The sequence below is a fragment of the Mustela lutreola genome, chromosome 10 (genome assembly GCF_030435805.1).
Source record: "Mustela lutreola isolate mMusLut2 chromosome 10, mMusLut2.pri, whole genome shotgun sequence".
NCBI lineage: Eukaryota > Metazoa > Chordata > Mammalia > Carnivora > Mustelidae > Mustela > Mustela lutreola.
Genome location: NC_081299.1, coordinates 71,680,270 through 71,704,148, shown reverse-complemented (window position 1 = coordinate 71,704,148; position 23,879 = coordinate 71,680,270). Strand labels below are relative to the sequence as shown.

At 40.8% G+C, this 23,879-nt stretch overlaps 1 protein-coding gene across 1 annotated transcript; it reads left to right on the top strand.

Moving 5' to 3' along the window:
• The first annotated feature begins 7,489 nt into the window (after window positions 1-7,489).
• Window positions 7,490-17,588, top strand: BCL10 (BCL10 immune signaling adaptor). Its single transcript, XM_059136794.1, has 3 exons — window positions 7,490-7,837; window positions 14,126-14,414; window positions 16,184-17,588. The coding sequence occupies exons 1-3, from the start codon at window positions 7,781-7,783 to the stop codon at window positions 16,537-16,539; spliced, it is 702 nt and encodes a 233-aa protein (XP_058992777.1). The 5' UTR covers window positions 7,490-7,780; the 3' UTR covers window positions 16,540-17,588.
• The last annotated feature ends 6,291 nt before the right edge of the window (window positions 17,589-23,879 follow it).

Below are 23,879 nucleotides of genomic sequence, written 5' to 3'. Positions count from 1 at the left end.
CACAGTTCTAGAAGATGTAAGACTGAGATCAGGGTGCCAACATGGTCCAGTTCTGGCGGGAGCCCTCCTCCAGGTGGCAGACTGCCAACTTCTTGTTACATCTTCGTGTGGCAGGAAGAGCAAGGAAGCTCTCTGGGTCTCCTTCACAAGGGCACTAATCCCATTCAGGAGGGCTCTCCCCTCATGACCTAATCCCCTCTCATAGGCCCTACCTCCTCATACGCATGATGGGGATTAGGATTCCATCATGTGAGTTTTCGAGAGACACATTCATCTCAAAAACCTACCCTATAACAGACACGGTTATAGGGTTACATTGAAAAAGTAGATAAAACTCTGTCCTTACTGAAGTTACAATTTAGCTGAATAACAATAGATTGAATATTAAACAATAAAAACAGTAAATCTGATCTGTTGTGCTGTCACAACCAGCTCTTTCCAAAGAAAAATCCTGGTGGAACTGAATTTTTTAAATTAGGGGTAAGATGAAGAGAAAAATGACTTCCTATCGTGCAGGCCAACCCCCTTCCTTAAGCACAGATTCCAAGGTCCACGTGGCTCCGGCAGTCTGAACATGGTCTACCTGAAGCTTAGGGTTAGAAGCAGTATCAGAATTACTGGGGCTAGGGTGCCTGGATGGTTCAGTCATTAAGCTTCTGCCTTTGGCTCAGGTCATGATCCCAGGGTACTGGGATCAAGCCCCGCATCGGGCTCCCTGCTCAGTGGGAAGCCTGCTTCTCCTTCTCCCATCCACCCCTGCTTGTGTCTGCTCTCTCACTGTGTCTCTCTCTGTCAAATAAATTTTTAAAATATTTTTTAAAAAATCACTGGGGCGAACCACCTTGCCTTTTACCGTCCTGTTTGTGAATTCCCTCATAGAAAAAGTTATCTGCGATATGCTTAAATACCTTGCAGGAAAGAAAACTTCATGTTTTTCAACTCAGGCCACTCCAGAGAAGTTCAGCTTTGGTTTGGTTTAGTTTGGTTTGGCTCGTCCTATACTGATCCCCATTAGAGTTCCTGTTAACCCTGAGTCCAGCATTGAAAGTATTTTATGTTCTCAGTGTTGGATTACCCACAAATTGATTGGGTTAAATGCCTTCTGGATCACTGCTTTTCACACAATGCCCTGGGAAACCCTGGGTATTGTTTCACTCTGGGCATTTATAAACTATGCCTTCAAAATTCCTTCCCAAATTAAGCCTCCAGAGGAGGCCCGCTTGGAGTTTGCAAGAATAGCCTTCTTTCTCCTTCTATGACCTGTATTTAACTCCCCTCACTGTTTCACACAGATCGTCACGCCTTGTGGATCTTCAGCAGGATCAGGCATTCTTGTTTCCAAGATTCCTTCTGTATACTCTAAGAGGCCATCTGACAGAACCATGCCATCTGAGCTCTGTTTTGTTACCATCACCATCTCTTCATTCACCAGAGGAGAGAGTCCCAGTGTAGAAACTCGCTATAGACTAAGAAGTCCCTCGGCAGGATGCTCTTGGAAGGCAGCAATTAATTCGGGGTCTATCAAAACCGGAGGGCTCTCTTTCCGGCCAATCTTGGGATGTTCTCTTTCACATTGAGGGAATTGGGCAATCCCAAAATAAGTTTTTTAGCTTTTCTTTTTCCTACCTCAGGCACAGAGAACAGACCTGAATGCCTTAGATCTTTGCCCTTGCTCCAGGGAATGTTCTTAGCTCCTCTGAATCACAGGGCATCCTGAAGCAGTTACCTAAGTCTGCAGCTAGTAGCTCAGTACACGGGCTTGTAATCAAACAATGCTGAGTTGGAATCCTGATTCTGCTGGTTGGTAAAGGAGTGGCCTTGGGCAAATAATATTTTCTAAGCCTCAGAACTCTCAGCTGTGAAGTGAGTAAAATAAAGCCTACCTGGAATTTCTACTGTCAGTATTAAATTGCAAGAGCAGAGGAATTGTGATTGGTTCAGGCTAGCTGAAACAAATCCCTAGGGATTATTTCTTCCAAGGCATTTGTATGACTGGGAGATCTAACCCCGCCATCAAGATCTCCCGGCTGGTGGGGTGCCTGGGTGGCTCAGTGGGTTAAAGCCTCTACCTTCGGCTCAGGTCATGATCTCAGGGTCCTGGGATCGAGCCCCACATAGGGCTCTCTGCTCAGCAGGGAGCCTGCTTCCTCCTCTCTCTCTGCCTGCCTCTTTGCCTACTTGTGATCTCTGTCTGTCAAATAAATAAATAAAATCTTAAAAAAAAAAAAAAAAAAAAAAAAAGATCTCCCGGCTGGTATAGACGTCAGCGCCTGTTCTCCACTATATTTAAGATAGTTTGTCCCATAATCATGCAAGCCTCTATTACCAAATTCCAGTCTTCACTTTCCAAACAAACCTCCTAGGGGCAAGGCAGAGAGACTGATCTCTTCCCTCAAGTTTCCTCAACAACCCCAACAATGTCCTAGTCTTGGGGTATACTTGTGAATGTCCTCCAAGTTTGTGTTCAGGACCATGCTTACCTTCCTAAAAATGGGGAGCCACTCCTGCGACAGATTACTTGGAAAATTCACGAAGTTCCTGAGTGGAACTGTCTGAATTCCACCCATCTTGTCTGGTCATGAAAACCTCGGAGTGTCTGGCTCGAAACTGGCCACTTTTTCCCTCCAACTATTTACAGGAAATTCATAATTCACAATCACTTGGAATAGAATTCATTGCTCAACACGCCACCTGGTATTTGGTAGGAAGTGTTGGAAATAAATCATTACATAGCAGCTCAAGTACCACCTATTAAAGACTTCTGGTCCATTTTAAATACAGCTCTTTCACAGTGCTGGGGTGGCTCAGTCAGTTAAACATCTGCCTTCAGCTCAGGTCATGATCCCAGGGTCCTGGGATTGAGCCCCACATCAGGCTCTCTGCTCAACGAGGAGCCTGCTTCTCCCTCTCATTCTGCTCCCTGCTTGTGCTCTCTGTCTCTCTCTCTCTCTCGAATAAATAAAATCTTAGAAAAAAAATCTAAATATACTCTTTCATGTTGTCTTGTCAGTCAGAAATGCTTTCCTCTTCTCTCCCACTGCATCCCTATAATAGCTGTCTTTATTGAATGCTTATTAGTTGTTCCCAGGTCATATAGCTGATAATTAGCAAAACTAGAATGCAACTGTACTGAGTTAAATAGTGTCTTCACAAAATCTATGTCCCCTGGAACATGGGAATGTGAACTTATTTGAAAACAATGTCTTCATAGTTGCATCTGAGTTAAGATACTTAGAGTGGGCTTAAGTCCAATCATTAGTGAGTTATAAGAAGAGGGAAATTTGGAGACAAAGAGACAGTAGGAAAACAGAGAAGGCCAGGTAAACATGGATGCAGAGATTAGAGTCATGTTTCCAAAGCCAAGGGACGCTAAGGATTTCTGGCAACCACCAGAAGCTATGAAGACGGAAGGAAACAGTCCTTCCCAGAGTCTTCAGAGGAGACATGGCCCTGCCAGTTTTTAACTTTTAGCCTCTAGCACTGTGCGAGAATACATTTCTGTTGTTTGAAGTCACCCAGTTTGTGGTCATTTGTTACAGCGGCTCTAGGAAACTAACACACCAGCCTAAGTCTGTCAGATGCCAACCATCTTCACATTTAGCCACTATGATATGCTGTCTTGTGTTTGTAGCACCTAAACTCTATCTTTCGTGGAACATTTATCAGATGCCCTGTATTTCATGGTAGGAGACAGATGGTTCACCCTAGAACTTGAGGCAGGAATGGAGGTGGGTGGGGAAAGGTCAAATTATTGCAAGGTAGAGAATGGATAAGGCTGTTTCTCGACGAGGTACTCAATCCTTTACAATTACGGTCTGACCGTGTGGATTAGCAGAGAAGGGGAAATGTGTCTGCTTATGAAGGAAGTACCATGCACTAGAAAGAAAACAGGACTGGGAACTGCGAGGTCTCTCATGAAACAGCTCTGTGATTGGACACGATGTTGAGATGCTCTGATACAGACTATCGACATGGGAACCTTGAGACATCAAAAGCGAAAGAGTAACCTCTCAGCTTTAAAAAATTCCTAATCTCTTCACTCAGTCCCTCTCAATCTCTGATCCTCTCTCCATAACTCCCACTTCTGACACATAGTGTACACTTAACTTTTTAGTTAAGTGTAAATGAGTAAAGAACTGCACACTGAGGACAGAAGGAGGTTGGAGGTGTCAGAAACGAGATAATGGTCAAAAATAAGGAAAAAGTCAGATGGATAACAAGAGTCATGAAAAAAGCCTTAAGAATCAGAGATGAGGGGCACCTGGGTGGCTCAGTGGGTTAGGCCGCTGCCTTCGGCTCGGGTCATGATCTCAGGGTCCTGGGATCGGGTCCCGCGTCGGGCTTTCTGCTCAGCAGGGAGCCTGCTTCCCTCTCTCTCTCTGCCTGCCTCTCTGTCTGCTGTGATCTCTGTCAAATAAACAAATAAAATCTTTAAAAAAAAAAAAAAAAGAATCAGAGATGAGATGTCTGCCAGTAACACTGGGTAACCAATAGTGGTAACACAAGGCAATGTGGCAAAATAGCAATATTCATCATATCTTGGTAGTAAATATAGATGTTTGTAATATTTTTCTTTATAGTTTGGTGTGCTTTAAATGTTTTGTTTAAAAAAGAACAACAGGGGTGCCTGGGTGGTTTAGTGGGTTAAACATCCAACTCTTGATTTTGGCTCAGGTCATGATCTCAGGGTCAAGAGACTGAGCCCCATGTTGGGCTCTTGTGCTGGGCGTGGAGCCTGCTTGAGATTCCCTCTCTACCCTTACCCCCACTCCTCTCCCTTCCCCCCCTCATAGGTATGTGTGCATGGGCACTCTCTCTCTCTAGAAAAAAAAAAAAAGAGTAAAAATAAATAGATAAATAATAATAGAATAATAGAACAATAACCATCTCCTAATGATTGTATCACAATTCAGGTGTCACACTGGTATCATTCAAATCACTTTACTTTGATGGATGCTGAATCCACTCCTTCATGAACAGACCTTGTATGGTTGTGGCCAAACAGTTCATTTCCACGTGCAAATGGACCAATACTTTGGAGAGAAGCTGTGGAAATATATAAGAAAATATGTCTCCCTGGGCTCTGTACTCCTACTCCTGCTCCTGAGAATTTATGGAAAGGAAATGATAATTCAGAAGAAAAAAATGATGGAGAATACATAGATGAAAAATTGCAAGACAAACTGTTTACAACAATGACAAACGGGGAATAACTTAGGGTAACCATGGGGGGAATGCTCACCACTGCTCCCACTCTGGTCACGCCACTCTCCTCTTTCCCTAGATCCCTGGGGTAACCTCCAGTTGTCTCTGTGTCCACCCTTACATCCACAGTCTACTCTCAGCAGCTGGGGTCACCCTTTTGAAAGGAAATGAAATCACGTCCCTACTTCTCTTCCAAAGGTTCCCACCACCCTCGCTGTTATTAACCCTGACCTAAGCCACCACCTCCTGTGGGCTGGATTTTTCCCTGGGCTTTTTGGGGGAGACAGGCTGTTTTGGAAACAGCCTGTCTCCCCTTTTCCATCTTCTTTCCCCTCAAGACAACAGTGAAAGTGTTCCTTTTTCAAATCATAAATCGGATCATGTCACTCCCCTGCTCAGAACCCTCCAGTGGCTTCCCGTTTGACTCAGAGTACACCCATATGACTCAGAGTAAAGTCAGAGTACACATTTATAGCAGCACATAAGGACCTCAGCTCCTTCCCAGTCCCACTGGATATTTTTCGTAGGCTGTTGCCTCTACTCCTAATGTTTTTTCTCTGTATGTCCACATGACTCATTCCTTCATTTCCTTCAAGTGGTAACTTAAATCTCCCCTTCTCTGTAAGATCCTCACTAACCACCCTGATTTAAATGTTACCACTCCAGCACTGAGTGCCGAGTAATGTACAGAATTGTTAAATCATTATACTGTACATCTGAAACTAATAGAACACTGTACTTTAACTATATGTAAATCAAAAATTTTAATGTTAAGATTCTATATACCCTCGTCCTACTTTCTTGTTTTGTATTTTCTCTTAGCATTTATCATCTTCTAACATAATAACTTTATATCTCATTTTCCAAATGTCTATTGGCCCTGCTCCAAAACACATGTATGCTAGAATTTAAACTCCAGAAAGAAAGGAATTTTTATCTATTTTATTCATAGCTCTTTCCTCAGCACCTAGAACAGTGTCTGGTACATGGTTGGCATTCAGTAAATATTTGTGAAATGAAAGCACAATGGTTAAGTAAATTGGGTTATACCAAGATGAGGGAAGATTAAACAATCAGAAAAAACTGGACTCGGACTGTGTATCAACATAGGAAAAGACATATGATGTAATGTAAATGTTAGAAGCTTATGATGCAACCTGATCAAAACTACATTGGTGTGACTTTGGCAACATTGTTCTTTTCTGGTTCTTTTGCTTTCCCTTTCCTTTAAATGTTAGAGTTCCCAAGAGGTGTCACACTGGCTGACTCAGGGGGTTGAGCATACAACTCTTGATACTGGGTTGTGAGTTTGAGCCTCACGTTGGGGGTAGAGTTTTCTTTAAAAAAAAAAAAAAAAAAAAGTTGGCGTTCCCAAATTTGTCTTTGTTCCTCTTATCATTTCTGTCACCACTTCAGACGCCATCCAGTTTATTTATCATATTGTTCAAACATGTCTTGTGCCCAGGCTGTGTTTTGAATTTCTTACCCACATTATTCATTATTCATGCTGTTTTGTATACACCTCTATCAAGAGTTAGATACCATTCTGGAAATAGCTGTCTGTTCATCAGTCTCCCCCCATAAAAATAGAACTCTTCCAGGATAAGATAGCTAGAACAGATTAGTAAGGGCTCAATAAATGTTTGAGTCATACAAGGTAATAAATTGAGTTCATACTGTGTGCCAAGAACCTCTAAGAACTTACATATATAGTATCATTTGATTCTCACAGTAGCCGTTGTGAGAGGTGTAAGCTAGACCTATCTTCATCACACAGATGAACAAATGAGGAAACAGGATTATGAAAAAGTAACCAAAAAAGTATGCAGACGTTAAATTAGGTATTAAAACGAGCGGATTATAGGTGGTTTTTCTTACAAAAATTTCTTTAATATTGTAATTAAGCGGCGTGTGTACCTCGTGTGCACACGCGCTGGTACCTGCACGCGAGCAAAGAGCCTAACAACTCACTGAGTTCGCTCAGCACCCGGAAATTGTAGGGCAGGATCTGGGAAAAGGGGCGGAACCCAGATGTACTGACAGGCTGAGACCCGTCTCCACCCCTGAGCAGCCTGCGAAGGCGGGGCGTGCGGCGGGAGGAGCAACGGGCCACACCCACGGAAACGATCCTGACTGGGAGGCCTACCGACTGCTCCTCGCAAATGCCGCGTGAGGGCTGTGGGCGGAGCCACTCCTGAAAGGATCCGGCCGGGGGGCAGGGACAGGCTTGGCCCACGGGCCGTCACCGATTGGCTCCCTCTGAGATGGGGCGGGTTCTAAGACTGGCCCCGGGGGGGCGGAGCCTGCGCCTAAGTCTCCGGGAGAGGAAGGAACGCTGCACGGAACCTGGCTTTGGGACGGTTAGGTCTGCGGCGCCCTCGGCCCCAGAGGCGGAGCCGGAAGCTCTGCGGTTTCATTCCTGCGCCCCTCCGTTGTCTAGAGAGCAGTTCTCTTCCTCTCGACCCGGTCCGCTTTCCCTTCTCCCCCTTCACCCGCGGGCCCAGGTCCCCAGCCTGGCCGGGCGGTGTTGCCGGAGCTCCCGGACCCGGAAGAAGCACTTACTCCTTCCTCCGCCATGGAGCCCACCGCGCCGTCCCTCACCGAGGAGGACCTGACAGAAGTGAAGAAGGACGTGAGTAGCACCACCTTGCCCAGGCGCCGTCCAGGGCCGGGGGTCGAGGGTGGACTGGGGCAGGCTGCGGACGGGAGGGCGAGGAAAGCGGAAACCCGGAGTGGGAGTCCGAGTCGGAAGAGCAGGCTTCGGGTGGAAGAAGCGGAAGGTCCAGGCACCGCAGGACGGCACCCGAGGGATCTTAGTGGCAGTGACCCCTTGTGACCTGTTAATCCACGTTTAAAATCGCTAAAAGCAGGGCTTGGATTCCTGAAACCTTGTCCACTGGAGCGTTTCTTCGCAGTCAGCTTCTTGCCCGCTCTTCTCTGGTGATTTTTACCCCCACTGCGCTGTGGAGCGGTGTTGCTGGGAATCGACTGCCCAGGTTCATCTTGAGCAGAATCCTTAGGCAGATGGCTCAACCTGGAGCGAAAGCTGGACCAGTTGAAGGATTCCAAGCAGTGGAGCAAATATGTGAAACTCTTTTTATAAGGGGGGTTGGGGGAAGCTCAACAGCTGAAAGCACAACCTGGAATTCCCCTAGTAAGCACACGCCCACGTATTTAAATTGGGGGGTGGGGGGACGTGTAGCCAAAAATTAATTCACAGGTAAATACTGAAAATATTCAGTACCGAAATTAGGGTCTTTTGCTTGGACGCTGCAGAACTGCCCAAATCTTGATACTTAACACTTACTGGTTAAGGTATTTCTTGTCTTTTGCTTTTAATTACTTGTTTTGCTGAATGAGACCTATATGGGTACCACTGACATAACTTCATGTCATTTCAAATTAAACACACAAACTCAAGAGAAAATGAGTTCCAGTTTAACACTTTAGTACTTATACAGAATCATATTTATGAACTGGACAAGACAGCATACTTTTAAATGTTCATTTACCCTAAAATTTTCCCCTTTCCCTACCTTGAAAAGTTTAGTACACTGCACTCATGATTACATAATTACAATTGGCGTGACTCATTAGTAAAAGGAAACTGGCTGGGTATGACTGGGATTTGTACCTTAGCTTCCTCATTCAGCAGATTTTTGTGGAGCACTGAGTATATGGAAGGTACTCTTCTTGGGTCTAGAAAGATACAAAAAAAGGACAGTCTGGCCTCTTCTTTATAGTCTATTTGAGATAAAACTGGGACATTGGTAACTACCATAGAATATATGAGTGTTGTCTTATATAAGATTTGTGCCAGTGGACCCATGAACTTTAAGAGCTAGGCCTGTGGTGTTCCAGATTCTTTGTCACACAAATTGCAGTGTTCCCATTTAGTCTTTACAGCAGCCTCTTAGGGAAATAATTGTCATTCCCATTTTGCAGTTGATAACAAATGGCTGTGAAAGGTTACAGGTGAGCATAAATATAAAACCTGGACACAGACAGAATTGTGAAGTGTCTTCCAGGTCTTTATTCATTTTTTTCCTATCAGTTCATCGATATTATCCATCTCCATGATTTCAATTTACAGCTGTATCAGAAATTCATAACCTTGGGGAATCACAAGTGGATTTCAGGAGGTCTATGGGAAAAAAAGTATGTGCACATTTTTTTCCTTAAAATTTTTTTTCATGCTATTTTCAAAATGGTTGATGACCTCAGAAGGCTTTAAAATGATCATAAACGTATTTGGACTCCCTTCTTTGTCAGCTCTAGGTCCTTATTTCCAAATATCTACTGGAAATCCACTTTTGTATTTTGCACATTTCCTTGTCTTGTCAAAAACTGAACTTTTTATCATCCCTTCCCCAAAGCAGCTTACTGTCCATGGCAGTATTCTCTTGATGGATAGTATACCACCATCACCCATCCTCCTAGAAAGTCCTACTTTTTCACTATGATCTCCGCCCACCCCCTCTAGTTGTTTACCTCATCTTTTGAGTTGAATTTTGTTCAGTTTCATAAATAAGGATTACACGCTGCTGTGAGGCATGCATGATTCTAAGAGGGCAAAAATTAAAGACTAAGACAAATCCCAGTTTGAAAAGAGCTTGATTTCTTGGGAGGAGGTAGACAGACATGAATTAATAATTTCAAATGACAGTATAAGTGCAGTGAATTTTTCATTCATCTGAAACTATCTACTTGACACTCTGCTAAGTGCAGGATATACAGAATTGAACAAAACATGCCTGGCTTTTGCCTGCTTCAGACATACAGGTCATTAAGGTTGAAAACAAATATATAATTACAAATTATGGTTAAGTACTATAAAGGAGACAGATAGGCACTGAGACGTAGCAGGGGAAATCTACTTGACATAGGATGGTCAGGGAAGGTTACTTTTAAACTGGTTGCTGAAGAATATGATAGAACTGGGGGAATAATATTGTAGGCAAAATAGAATTTGCAAAGGACCTAAAACAGGCAAGACCTTGGTGACTTGGGGAAATTGGAAACACAGGCAGAGGGTGCCCTGGGATGAAGTTCTGAAGGTGAGCTACGGCCAGTTCCTGAAGGGTCTTACAGATGGCAATAAAGTGTTAGGATTTTTTTCTCCCCAAGTGTAGAATTGAAGAATTATGTTATATTTTTAATTCCTCTACCTATTGTATGGACTTAGGAGAGCAAAAGTAAGAAGAGGGAAACCAGGGGCACCTGGGTGGCTCAATTGGTTAAGCTGCTGCCTTTGGCTCAGGTCATGATCCCAGGGTCCTGGGATTGAGCCCTGCGTGGGGCTTCTTGCTCAGGGGGGAGCCTGCTTCTCCCTCTGCCTGCGCTCTCTCTTTCACTCTTTCTCTCTGTGTCAAATAAATAAATAAAATCTTAAAAAAAAAAAAAGAAAGAAAGAGAGAGAGAGAGAAAGAAAAGGGGAAACCCGTGAGGAGATTGTTGGAATTTACATAGTTGAGAGCTGATGGTGATTTAGATCAGGGTGAAAGCAGTGGAAATGGATGGAACAAGCAAATTCCGGTTGCATTTTTGAAATAGAAATGATAGGACTTGGTGATGGATTAAGTTTAGAAAGATCAGACTGGTAAGTAAAATTGTCAAATCAGCAATTAGACCTACAAGTCTGAAGATCAGCAAGGAGATCTGCGCTAGAAATACAAGTGTAGGATTGAATGAGTTCACCTTGGAAGTTGAGAGCTAGAAGGGAAAAGGGAGATCATAGGGGAGTTTTAAAAAGTGAAAGGTTATAGCCTCAAAGGTGGGAATAAAGCCAGGGGAATGTAATATTCATATAGGGCAAGAAAGCAGTATTTCAAGGAAGGAGTGAGTGGTCAGCTGTGTCCATACTGCTGAGAGGTAAGATGAAGACTAACAAGTATGAGATTTGACAGTGAGGAGGTTATTGGTAGCTGAAAAGAGTAGTGACACAGAGTGGAAGTGAATTGGGAGATAAGAAGTGGAGTAGTGATATATAGACAAGTGAAATAAACACACAGGGTGCCGTGAGGACAGAGGAGATGGGTGCCTAACTCCTTCTGGAGAGTTTAAGCAAAGCTTCCTAAAGGAGGTGGCCACTGTGCCACATCATAAATGAAAAATAGGGACTTGGGGTATGAAAAGAGAAAAACAGAGTAATAACACAAAGAACTAGGGAGTGATGGGCAGCAGTTTTTAGGTAGAACATAAAGTACCAGGACAGGTAGAGGAGGTGATAGATTAAGCTCCAGAGGTAGGCAGGAGCCATATTACAAAGTACCCTGTCTCCCATGATCAAACAGCTGTTATTTATTGAGTACTTACTGTGTATCAGAGACTGTCTCAAGTCTTCATATTCATTATCCTACTTAGACCTTCCAGCAGTCCTGCAGGGTAAGTGTTTATCACTATTTTATAAATAACCCAAAGTTTAGGTTACTTGTCCCAGCTCTTACAGGAATATATGGCAGATTTAAGATCTGAACTGAAGTTGGCCTGATCAAGCGCCCCACTCCTGACCTCTCAACTGTTCTGCCAAAGGGAAGGACTTTATCTTTTAAGTTAGTGGAAAAAAACCAAGTTTTAAATTTTTACAAAATTCACTGACAGCATTTCAATATTAGCAGAATTCACGTAACACTCCAGATTTCCATTTTCTCTTGAAAATTTGAAAGATCTAATAGATGTGTGAAGAAGAAATTTGAGCAGGAGGAAAGAAATAGGAAGTACAACCAGGTGTCTTGTTTGTTAATAGTCCATGCAACATCTGACGAAGACCTGAGCTAAGGCAATGCTAATAATAGAAATGAAGTAAAGGGGCAGATTAGATAAATGTAAGATAGAAATATAAAATTAGATTAAATGTAAGATACTTACATTAGATAAATGTAAGTATCTATAAATTAGATAAATGTATTAGATAAATGTAAGATAAATTGACAGGACTTGGTGGGTAGGTGATCAGATGTGGCAAGTGAGCAGAAGAGAGGAAGTGGAGGATGAGTGGTAGGTTTATTGCATGATTGGATGGACGGAGGTACTCCCCAATGAGTTAAGAATATCAGAGGAAAAGGACAGGCAAAGATAACAAGTTTGGTTTTGGACAAGTTGAATTTGAAGTATCTGGGCTAAGTCTAGAAAGTCTTGATCACATCCACAAACTTGGCGATCATCAGCATATAAGTCATAGAGATGACAACAGAAGAGGTTTTTTTCGAGGAGTTCAGCTTTGAAATCTATTCTCTCTCTCCATCCGCACAGCTTAAATTCATGCACTCAGCATGGCTTATGGAAAACATTGCAGCAGTCTCCTTACAGTTCTCCCAGTTTTTGCTCCCCCCCAGTCCTCTGCAAAAGTTTTTTAATTGCTTCTATTTATAAGCCTTTGATGATTCTTGTGGCTACAGTGAATTGTATGTTCCTCAATGTATTATAAAAATTCTTCCATGATCCAGCCTGTTTCCTTTTCAGCTTAGTTTCTTACCACTGTTTCATGTGCACCCTGCATCCCAGCTACCCCCAGACTTGTTCATATTCCCCTCTGTGCACCTTCATGCTACAAACATAGCCTCTGTAAATTTCCCATATCATGGAGGTATGCTTAGTTGTTTACTCTGTGCTTCCCCAGTACTTGTGGGGTGTTTTGTTTTTGTTTTTGTTTTCGTTTTCTGGGTCATACCACATTATAATTATTGGCTTGTGTTTGATACTACTCTCCAACTAGACCATGTGACCGTTGTGTACAGGATTCAAATCTTGTTCATCTTTGTACACTCAGCCCTTGGCATATTAGGTGTTTAGATATTTGAAATGTTTTCTGTGTGAATAAATAAATGAACGTGGAAGTTCAGTGGACTGAGAACTATGGGAACCCTTCACCCAGCCTACTTTCCTGCCACCATGTACTGGGATACTTGCAAGGTCTTCCATTGCCTTTAGCTAGCTCGTTATATGGAAGTCAAATTAGTCATAACATTTGTTGACAACTCACTATGTACCGGGCACTTTTCTAAGTACTTTACATTTATTATTTTATTCCTCATAATACTCAGATGAGGAAACTGAGGCACGGAGGAGTAGTTAAGTTACTTACCCAAGATCACATATCTAGTAAATGCAAGAAGAGCTAGAATACAGTTGCTGGCATCAAATTATTAATGCTTTTTATTGGGACCCACATCAGCTTTCTGCTAATTAAGTTCCCTGAGGTACTGCTCAGATCTCAGCCTGTTTTCTGTGATTTCCTTTTCTTCATTTCTTTAATTTCGTCCAACATTCACTATTTCTTTAGCATACTCCTCCAGTCCTGTGCCAACTTCCCTTCTACCAGCTGACTCACTGAGTTAGGGTATGGTCTTTCCAACTGATTCCAAAGATAGACACATTGTGGACTCTTATGGTTTTACTCTAGGAAAGACACTCTTACTCTAGGATAGAAACTCTTACGGTTTTACTTCAGGAAAGTGGAAAATTTACAAACGTGAGAAAGTTTTAAATTATGAGGCCTCACTAAGTTATCCTTTTTGGTCCTGACTAATCCTGGATTCCTTGTTCAATGGTAACTAACATGGAAGCCTCTGCTCTTATCTTTACCCCGGAAGATGGAGGCCCTGAGCATACCTCCCTATGTCCACAGACACAGGCCCTTTAGATTCAGCCAGTGTCCTCCTCATAGTAGCCTGGTCTTGGTTTATAGCTGTGAGATTAAATTAAAGCAAGACAGAAGCTGCAAGGAATGTTTAGTTTAGGACCTACTTCTGTTTACTTGGCCCTTCTCTTAATAACATGGATTTTAGTAGGCCTGAGCCTCCTGACTTCAGTATGTTTTCTCCCACCAGTGAAGATTTCTAACTAATAATCAGTCACCTATGTGATTTCCTCAAGTGTTGGGGAAAAAAAACACACTGAAGCACAGTTTTATGTCTTTTAGGCCTTAGAAAATCTGCGTGTATACCTGTGTGAAAAAATCATAGCTGAGAGACATTTTGATCATCTACGCGCAAAAAAAATACTCAGCAGAGAAGACACTGAAGAAATTTCCTGCCGAACATCAAGTAGAAAAAGGGCTGGAAAATTGTTAGACTACTTACAAGAAAACCCCAAAGGACTGGATACACTGGTTGAATCTATTCGGCGAGAAAAAACACAGAACTTCCTGATTCAGAAGATTACAGATGAAGTGTTGAAACTTAGAAATATAAAACTAGAACATCTGAAAGGTAAGATATGTTGGTGTCCAAGAAATCATTTAAATATGACAATGCTTTTAAAAATAAAATACAAAACAAAGAAACCCAGAAATGATTGTTTTGTTTTTATTCAGAAAGTTTCAGCTTCAGAATTACATTTGATTTACATTTTTTTTTTTTTACCTTATGTCATTTCATTGGAAGAATGGATTATCACTCAGTGTTCTGTTTTTATATTCATTTAACAATACCATTTATACAAAACTTCAAGAAAATCCTGGTATACACATGCGTTTGCTTCTGAAGTCTGCAGAATGTAAGATCGCTATTCAGAAGTAACCCCTGAAAATGCACATCACACATGAAGAACAATATATAGGCAAAGTATTTTTAAGTCCAGCTCTGGTAGTTCTTCTTCCACCAGTTGATCACAGAATGAAGTGGTTGGGATATGCTTGTAAGAGTCATGTCCTGTAAGCTATCCATAACCTTAAACACTAGAGTCACACTCAGTCTGGCATGAGGAGAGAGGCGTGGGAATGGAAATTGATAAATGGCATAGCAAATTCACTTCCTGTGTTTCTCCCTCACTCTGGAGCACACATCAGTAATTGGAATACCACAGAGAATTTCCTGCACTATTTAAATCTCCTTTCCCCACGAACCCCATCTCTCTCTCTCTGTGTGCCTTTCTGTAGCACCCTTAAATAAGTAAATGTGCATGTGATATAGCTGTCCTCCAGCTGTTCTAGGCACGCGGGATATAGAGAAGAGTAATCTAGGGCTCTGCCCTTAAGAAATTCTGTAAGTCCATTTGGGGCACATTGGAAGTCTCCTCTCCTAAGCCATATTTTAGAAAAAAGTTTCTATAGCATGGAATAGAAATGCTGAATGTATTGTGAGGTTGAAGAGCTAGTGGGGAAAAAAGTGACATATGAATATACTTTATAGACATCACAGATTTGACATAAAATTTGTCAATTCAGGAGGATCTGTGTCTCCAGACGGTTAAGTTAAATATTTGCTAAGACTAACAGAAAGATAAAATTAGTGTGTGTTTATTCTTTCATCCTGAGGCTAATTGTTAGCTATACCCATTGGATGTGGTAAAATTCTTTGATCAGAGCAACCATTGTCATTTAAGTAAAGTGTTAAGTTGAGAACCAGGACATTATTTGATGTGAAGAGGAGACCTGGGTTATAGTTCTCGCTTTCCCATGAGGTAATTCTGGAATGTTGGGCATTACCTAATCCTGGGGCCTCTATTTTTTCATCTCTACTGGTAGAAGTTATGCCAGGGGACCTCTGAAATCCCTCCTACTTCTAACACCCTGTGATTCAAGAATCCATAATTGATATTAATTAACTCAGAATTTTAGCATATGCTCTGTTTAAAGTTTTTTTTTTTTTATTGGTTAATACATTTTGTGCCAGAATGCTAAAGAATATTAGTTGTGACAGCTTTTCTTATTTTATGAAAAATTTTAGGGGCAACTTAATTTTTTCCAGGTCATTCAGTGGTTAAGCATATAAGGATACAAATTAAATGTGAGTTATAGCATGTCATTTAGTTTTCTTGAGACTATTTCCTTATCTAGGAAATAAACATAATGATATACTTCATAGTTGTTGGGAAAAGTAAATGAAACGTGAAATGGATTATGGCAGAATTTATAAATTGCTCTTTAAATCGTGGTTGTGTGGTAACTAGCTTGTAATCTTTAAAAACTTACAAGATGGGTATGGGCTCAATTTTTTAAGTTACTTTTTTCATTTACATCTAAATAATTTTATTGTAGGACTGAAATGTAGCAGCTGTGAGCCTTTCCCAGGTGGAGCCACAAACAACTTCTCTAGATCAAATTCAGATGAGAGTAATTTCTCTGAAAAACTGAGAGCATCCACTGTCATATACCATCCTGAAGGAGAATCCAGCACTGCCCCCTTTTTTTCTACTGAGTCTTCTCTGAATTTGCCTGTTCTCGAAGTTGGCAGAACTGAAAATCCCACCTTCTCTTCAACTACACTTCCCAGACCTGGGGACCCTGGGGCTCCTCCTTTGCCACCGGAGCTGCAGTTAGAAGAAGAAGGAACTTGTGGAAACTCTAGTGAGATGTTTCTTCCCTTGAGATCACGTGCTGTTTCCCATCAATGACAGTTTACAACCTTTTATTTTTTTTAATAACAACAAAAAATATTTGAAAGTGTATCAGTCTTTTTATAAAATTGCTGTAATGATATTTGATATATGTCTTTTAAAATGCAGTGGAAGCATACTTTGTAATTAGACTCTTTTTAGGACGAAAGAAGCATACTTTTGAGATAGCTAAAAAAATCATGTTGATCATGTGCTTTTCAGTGTTTTCTGTTCTTTCCGTTTTTGAGGTTTCGAGTGTTTTCACATTTTTTATGTGAAAGACTAATTTTTTATGTAAAGACTAACTTTAATAGGGAACATTTCTCTATTTGAGAATAGAGTATAAGGCTGGGTATAATGTCTCAGTGCATTTGTACTAAAATTTTCACAGTCTCATAATCCTTTCCAACTGTTCAGCAGTAAATTTGCAGGTTAAGCTACATCTATATGGTAATAAAGCCAATCACTAACAGAAAAACTGCTAGTGTACTGAGAAGAATCCCCTAGTCTCTTGGGCTTAGGGACACTTACACAGTCCCCCTCAGATGCGGATGTATCTACCAGTGTAATCTAAGGGAGTTTGAGCCACCTAGGATCTCAGTGTGCCAATATATATTTCTTATTAACCTTACTAATCAATACTGTTTTCTTAGGATTTTCACAACCTTTGCTTTTTCATTCCTACAGAAAAGTCTCGGCAAAAGCCCGCAATGATGTGTAATTTGGTGAGATTTTAAAAATAGTTTTCTGTACTTTTCATTCTCTTTTAAAATGAGGACCACTGTACAAGCTGAAAGAACTAGGGCAAAATGTTGTATGTGTGTATCTATGTGCCAGTTCTGTCTTTAATACTTTTTGGAACAAGTAGGCCATTGGCCTGATGTGTCTTTTTATTATAACAGAGTTTGGCTAATTTTACACCTTTATAAATTTTATGCTGTCATTGTTTTTATTTAAATTATAATTCTGCCTATTTCCTGATATATGTCTCAAATATTTTCATTACTTTTAAAAAGCAGAAATGAAGATATGCTTTTAACAATAAAAGTTTTTCAATTATAGTGCTATATTTTTTGGAAGTTTCAGGTATTTCCATAGGAAGTAAATACCTAAAATGCTTTTTTTTATATGTGCCAATTTTTATAGAAACATTACTTCAAGTTGTGAAATCAAGTTGCATTTCAGGATAGACTGATGCCTTTATCAGTCATGAAGAAGATTGGCATATTCTTCAGATAAATTTTTTTCAAGCCTGAGTGGTTTTTTTGTAGTGTAACATTTTCTAAAGGTTATCAGAAGCATGTTTCACCATCAGTGAGGCATAAGAAAATAGTGGCATTACATTCAAAGAAGTCTCGTTAAAAAGCAGAAGCAGGCTTTCATTTCATTAATAAAATAAAATTTGAGGGGCACCTGGGGTGACTTAAGCCTCTGCATTCAGCTCAGGTCATGGTCCCAGGGTCCTGGGATCGAGCCCCCACATTGGGCTCAAGCCTGCTTCCCCCTCTCTCTCTGCCTGCCTGCCTCTCTGCCTACTTATGATCTCTGTCAAATAAATAAATAAAGTCTTTAGAAAAATAAATAAATAAAATTTGATATGTGGTTACTTTAAATAGATTTTACTCAAAATCAAAAAGAATTTAGATATGCTGTATCACTTACATTTATAGTTTATCACACAGAGTTCTCTTTCAGACTGTTATCTATTCAGACAATAAAATTAAGGTTTAAGAAACTTAGCCTTTTGGGTTTTCTGAATCCTATGGAGTCAATTTTTTTTTTCCTTTAAACACTGAAAACCACCCCTTGCTGAAAATACATAAACTAGAAGGTCAAACGGACAGGTTCGTGAATGCAGGGTGCTGCATTATTACAGGTGCCATATTATCACTTCATAGAAAAACAGTTGTGAGCTCACTTTTAAAACTTTATCTTAATTAATAGACTTTATTTTTTTAATTAATAGACTTTATTTTTTAGCATGATTTTAGGTAGAAAAATTGAGCAGAAAATACAGTGTTCCCATTTACCCCCTCTTCCTCTGTTTTCCATTTCACATCTTGCATTAGTGTGGTACATTTGTTAGAATTGATGAAACCTTACCAACAAAAGTTAATAGTTTACATTAGGAGTCACTCTGTGCTGTGCAGTTCTACAGATTTGTTTGTTTAAGAATTTATATATTTATTTGGATAGTGCGTGTGCTAGCACAGAGAGAGGCAGAGGGAGAGAATCCTCCAGCAGACTCCCCACTGGGCATGGAGTCAGATGCACAGCTCAGTCTCATGACCTTGAGATTGTGACCCGAGCCGAAATCAAGAGTTGGACACTTAACTGACAGTGCCATTCAGGTACCCTGGTTCTATAGGTTTTAATAAATGCATAAAGTCATGTATCCACCACTGTAATATCATACAGGACAGTTTTACTGCCCTAAAAATGTCCTTTGTTGCACTTACTCATCTCTTCCTCTTCCCTTCCCCTTCCAGCCCTAGCAGCCACTGATCTTTTATTGTGTCTGTACTGCTTTTTTCCAGAATGTCACATAGTTGGAATCATATGTAGCCTAAGCACTATGAAATGTAAATTTTCTCCATGGTAAGCACACCTTTTCATGAGGTGATTTAACATCTTTGGTCAGCATGTTGCTCTTCATCCAAGGTCAAACATTGGCAAATTAGGAACAGGCCAAAATAATGGCAAATTCTAGTTTTGTTTCAATTTTTTTTTAAGAAGTGTTTTGTTCTGTTTGAGAGATTTGGGATTTATTTTGATAAACAGACTTTTTTTTTTTTAAGATTTTATTTATTGTTTTGACGGAGAGAGTAAACACACAAGTGGGGGTGGGGGGGAGTGGCAGGCAGAGAAAGAGGGAGAAGTCAGCCTCCACACTGAGTGGGGACTCAAATGGGGACTCGATCCCAGGACCCTGAGATCATGACCTGAGCCAAAGGCAGATGCTTAAAAGGCTGAGCCATGCAGGTACCCCAGTCTTTATTTCAATTAAATAATTAAGTAATCTAATTTCTCAATCTTTTCTTTTGTGGTTAGTGATTTCTAGCTCCTGTTTTAGAAATCTGCTTGTCTCAATGTCATAATGATATTCTATGTTTTTTCTTGGAGTCTTAATTGTTTTAATTTCACAATTGGCCATATAATTCATTATAAAGTGATTTCTGTGTATGGTATAAGGTAGAAGCTTTTTTTTTTTTTAAGATTTTATTTATTTATTTGAGAGATGGCATGATGGGGGGATGGACAGAGGGAGAAGCAGGCTCCCCGCTGAGCAGGGGACTCGATCCTGGGACTCCAGGATCATGACCCTGAGCTGAAGGCAGTCACTTAATTAACTGAGCCACCCAGGCACCCAGTAGAATTCAGTCTTACAGGTACTGTCTTTTAAAGCAATATAAAAGGGAGCAGAAAGTTCTAGGCTCTGGTTATCTTGTTTCAATGGATAAATATACACACTTTGGACTTTGGGGGAAAAAACAAACCAAGAAGCAAATCTGTTTATAGTTGTTAAATATAATCTTATGAAGGCTGTCTGAGAGCAGAGCTCAAACAAACTCAGAATAAAGTGAATGACTCAACATCACACAACTGTTTAGAATAAAAATCCAGGACTGTTTGGCTCCACAGTCAATGTTCTTTCCACAAATTCATGCTCTTAGTATTTCTTAAATAACCAAAAGTTAAGAGTGGAGATAATGTATTCTTTTCACTCATTAATTCAGTAATTATTCATTGAGTCCCTATTTTCTAGGTGCTGGAGACAGAGTGATAAAACAAAACCTGTGTTCTCAAAGAATTCACATTGCAGTTGGGGGAGGTAAAATATAAGTAGGGGAACCTGGGTAATTCTAGTTACCATGGATATAAAATAGGGCATGTGTGAGTTAAAACATAACTTGAGAAAGAGTTTAGATAGCATCATCAGGGAACTCGTCTCAGAGCAGGTGACAGTTGAACTGAGACATGTCCAAAAGGCACAGAAACCAGCTTAAAGGGGCTCCCACAGGCCAAATCAGGAATAATTTCAACATCAAAATAAATACTAATAATAATAGATCATAAATCATTGGATAAAATAAGAACCCATGAGTTAATGCTAATGTAATGGACAAATAATCTGATGAAGAATGGGATATTGACACAGTCTCAAATATCTCCCTACAAAACACTTACTAATTACAAAGGAGGAAAAAAGTAACTTGATAGTAGAAAACCCTGCCAGATACTACCTTAAACAAAAAATCAGGGGTGCCTGACTGGCCCAGCTTGTAGAACATATGACTCTTGATCTTGGGGTTTGAGTTTGAGCCCCACCTTGGGTGCAGAGATTACCTAAAAATAAAATCTTTATTAAAAAGTTAAAAATCATTAGTACCAAAGCAAATGAAACCACATGCCTCCTGATAGAATGCAATGAGAAGAACACAACACCACATTTGTGATATTCTTTTTTTTTTCTTTGTTATTTGACAGAGCACAAGTAGGCTGAACGGCAGGCAGAGACAGAGAGAGAGAAGCAGTCTCCCTGCTGAGCAAGGAGCCTGATGCAGGATGTGGAACTCTACCCCAGGACCCTGGGATCATGACCTGAGCCCAAGGCAGCCACCTAACTGACTGAGCCACCCACATGTCCCCTTTCATGATATTCTTAACAAAGATTTGTAACCTGAATTTATCACTAGGACAAATAGAGGCATCTTTTACAAAATAACTATAGTCTAGATATCAAAGTCATGAAATTTAAAAACAGAAAACCATTAAAGATTAAAAGAGAGAGACACAGCCACTAAATGTAATGCATGAATCTAAACCAATTTAAAGATTATTAAATGTTAAGAAAATTAGCAGGAAACAAAAAAGAAATGTAGTTGAGGTAGAATCGGTAATAAGTGTTTGGACTTGGACTATATTTTAAATTTGAAATGATAACATTTGCTGACTTGTGACCTGAGCACCTGGATTAATAATGCTGCAATTTGGGGTGCCTGGCTGACTTAGTCCATAGAGCATGTCAGTCTTGATCTCAGGGTCCTGAGTTCAAGCACCACGTTTGGTGTAGAGATTACTCAAAAATAATGGTAATGCTGTAATTTAAAGAGATGGGACAGATTATGGGAGGTGGAGAGTATTGAGGGTAGGAAATGAAGAGTTCAGTTTGGACATGTTTTCAGGTGTCTATTGCTGCATAACATACCTAAACTTAAAACACTTTAGAACACTAAACTTTTAAAACACTAACACTTAGTGGTTTAAAATAATGACCAGTTATTTGTTCTTGATTCTGCAAATTGGGCTAGACTTGGCTACATAGTTCTTATGATGCTCTATCCTGGGATCATTCTGAATTCTTATAAAAAGGCTCGGCTGGGATTGTATAAATTCACTCACAAATCTAGTGCTTTACCTGGGATGGATACACAAGCTGGGAGCTGACTGGGGTTCCTTATTCACAGTATCTCCAGCAGAGTAGCTGGATCTCTCTTTACATGGTGGCTCAGGGTTTCCCGGGGTCGGGGGATGGGGGAGACAATGGAGGCATCCTAGTCATCAGTGCAAGGCACAAGGCTAGCCCAGATCCAAAGGGAGAGGAAATATACCCCATGATGGAAGGAACGGCATACAGCACTGACATGGCAGGAATTGTTGACTGCCATCTTCGTAGAAAATCTACTACAAATATGTTAAGGTTGCAGTGCTTGTTAGACACTGAAGTTGGAAATTGGGTACAAGGATTTTGGTGTTCAGGGAATGCTTCTGGACTGGTTATATAAATGTGGGAGTTATTAGCATAAAATGGTATTTTAAACCATGAGACTTGATGAATTCACCTTTAAACAGAGGGTTCATAGAAAAGAAGGGCTATTCCAGGACTGAGCCTGAGGTGCTCTCACAACTAGAGGTGAGACGGAAGAAGGCAAGAGAGGAAACGGAAAAGAGCCCTGTGAAATAGGAAGAGAACTAAAGCATATGATTGGTAAAAAGCAAGAGAAAAAATTGTTTCAAGAAGGCCTGTCTTAACTATCATATGATCTCCCTGATATGACGAAGTGGAGATGCAACAGGGGGGGTTAAGGGGGTAGGAGAAGAATACATGAAACAAGATGGGATTGGGAGGGAGACAAACCATAAGTGACTCTTAATCTCACAAAACAAACTGAGGGTTGCTGGGGGGAGGGGGGTTGGGGGAAGGGGGGTGGGGTTATGGGAATTGGGGAGGGTATGTGCTATGGGGAGTGCTGTGAAGTGTATAAACCTGTTGATTCACATACCTGTACCCTGGGAGATAAAAATATATGTTTATAAAAAATTAAAAATTAAAATAAATAAATAAATAAAATCTATTTGAAATAGGAAAAAAAAAAAAAAAAAAGGCCTGTCTTGTTAAGAGATGAAGTAAGAAGCAGCCCCGGGACTTTGTCACATGGGGGCTGTTGGTGGCTTTGATAACAGGGACTCATGACTCAAACTGTGTACCCAAACCTCAGAGGGACTCAACAAGGGGCCAGTTTTTTAAAGATTTTATTTATTTATTTGAGAGAGAGGGCACAAACAGGGGAGCAGCAGAGTGAGAGGGAGAAACAGACTCCCCACTGAGCAGGGAGCTTAATGGCACAGGGCTCAATCCCAGGACCCCAGGATCATGATCTGATCCAAAGGCAGACACCAACTGAGCCACCCAGATACTCTACAAATGACTTTTTCACTTTCATTTAGGGCCATTCCCTCTTAGATCACCAGGAGGAGTGAAAGATTTCTAGTTTTCTTGGTGACTAGGTTATATCATTTTCTAAGAGAGGGAGCACACACAGAAACAAGTCATATGAAAGGACAAGCTACTGTTCTAGTATATCGGTGTTTGAGGCCCCAGCAGTCCGTCCACATGAAAAGTTTAAGAGCCAAATGGAGGTCTGGTCCAGAGGTTGGATAGAGAGCTTGGGGTTGGAAACCCAGATTTGGGAGTCACAAACATAAGATGGTTAATGCCATGGAAAGAAATGGGTTGGCCTGCAACGTTGTAATGCCCTCTACCTCTAATGTATTGCGGAAAGATGGTGCAATAAATTGGGAAACACCGGCGTTTAAGGGCCAGACAGGGCAAAGCAAGAATGAAAAGAGGCTGACAATGAGAAGCCAGAGTGTGTGGAAGACCCACTGAGAGGTGAGATGCAATCCAAGAAGAATTTCATCAAAGACAGCTGTTCAGACCCCACTGGAATGAGGTCAAGCAAGAAAGGATTTAGCCTGTGACTGGATCAGTGCACCACCCATAGAGATCTTCCACGGTGACTGCGGGGAAACAACCATACTGAGAATAATTTTCAATTTGAAGAGGAGATGCAGTG

Coding starts and splice junctions, on each gene's coding strand:
- BCL10 (XM_059136794.1), top strand. CDS start 7,781: ATGGAGCCCACCGCGCCGTCCCTCACCGAGGAGGACCTGACAGAAGTG. Junction 7,838..14,125: donor TGACAGAAGTGAAGAAGGAC/GTGAGTAGCACC, acceptor TATGTCTTTTAG/GCCTTAGAAAATCTGCGTGT. Junction 14,415..16,183: donor AAAACTAGAACATCTGAAAG/GTAAGATATGTT, acceptor ATTTTATTGTAG/GACTGAAATGTAGCAGCTGT.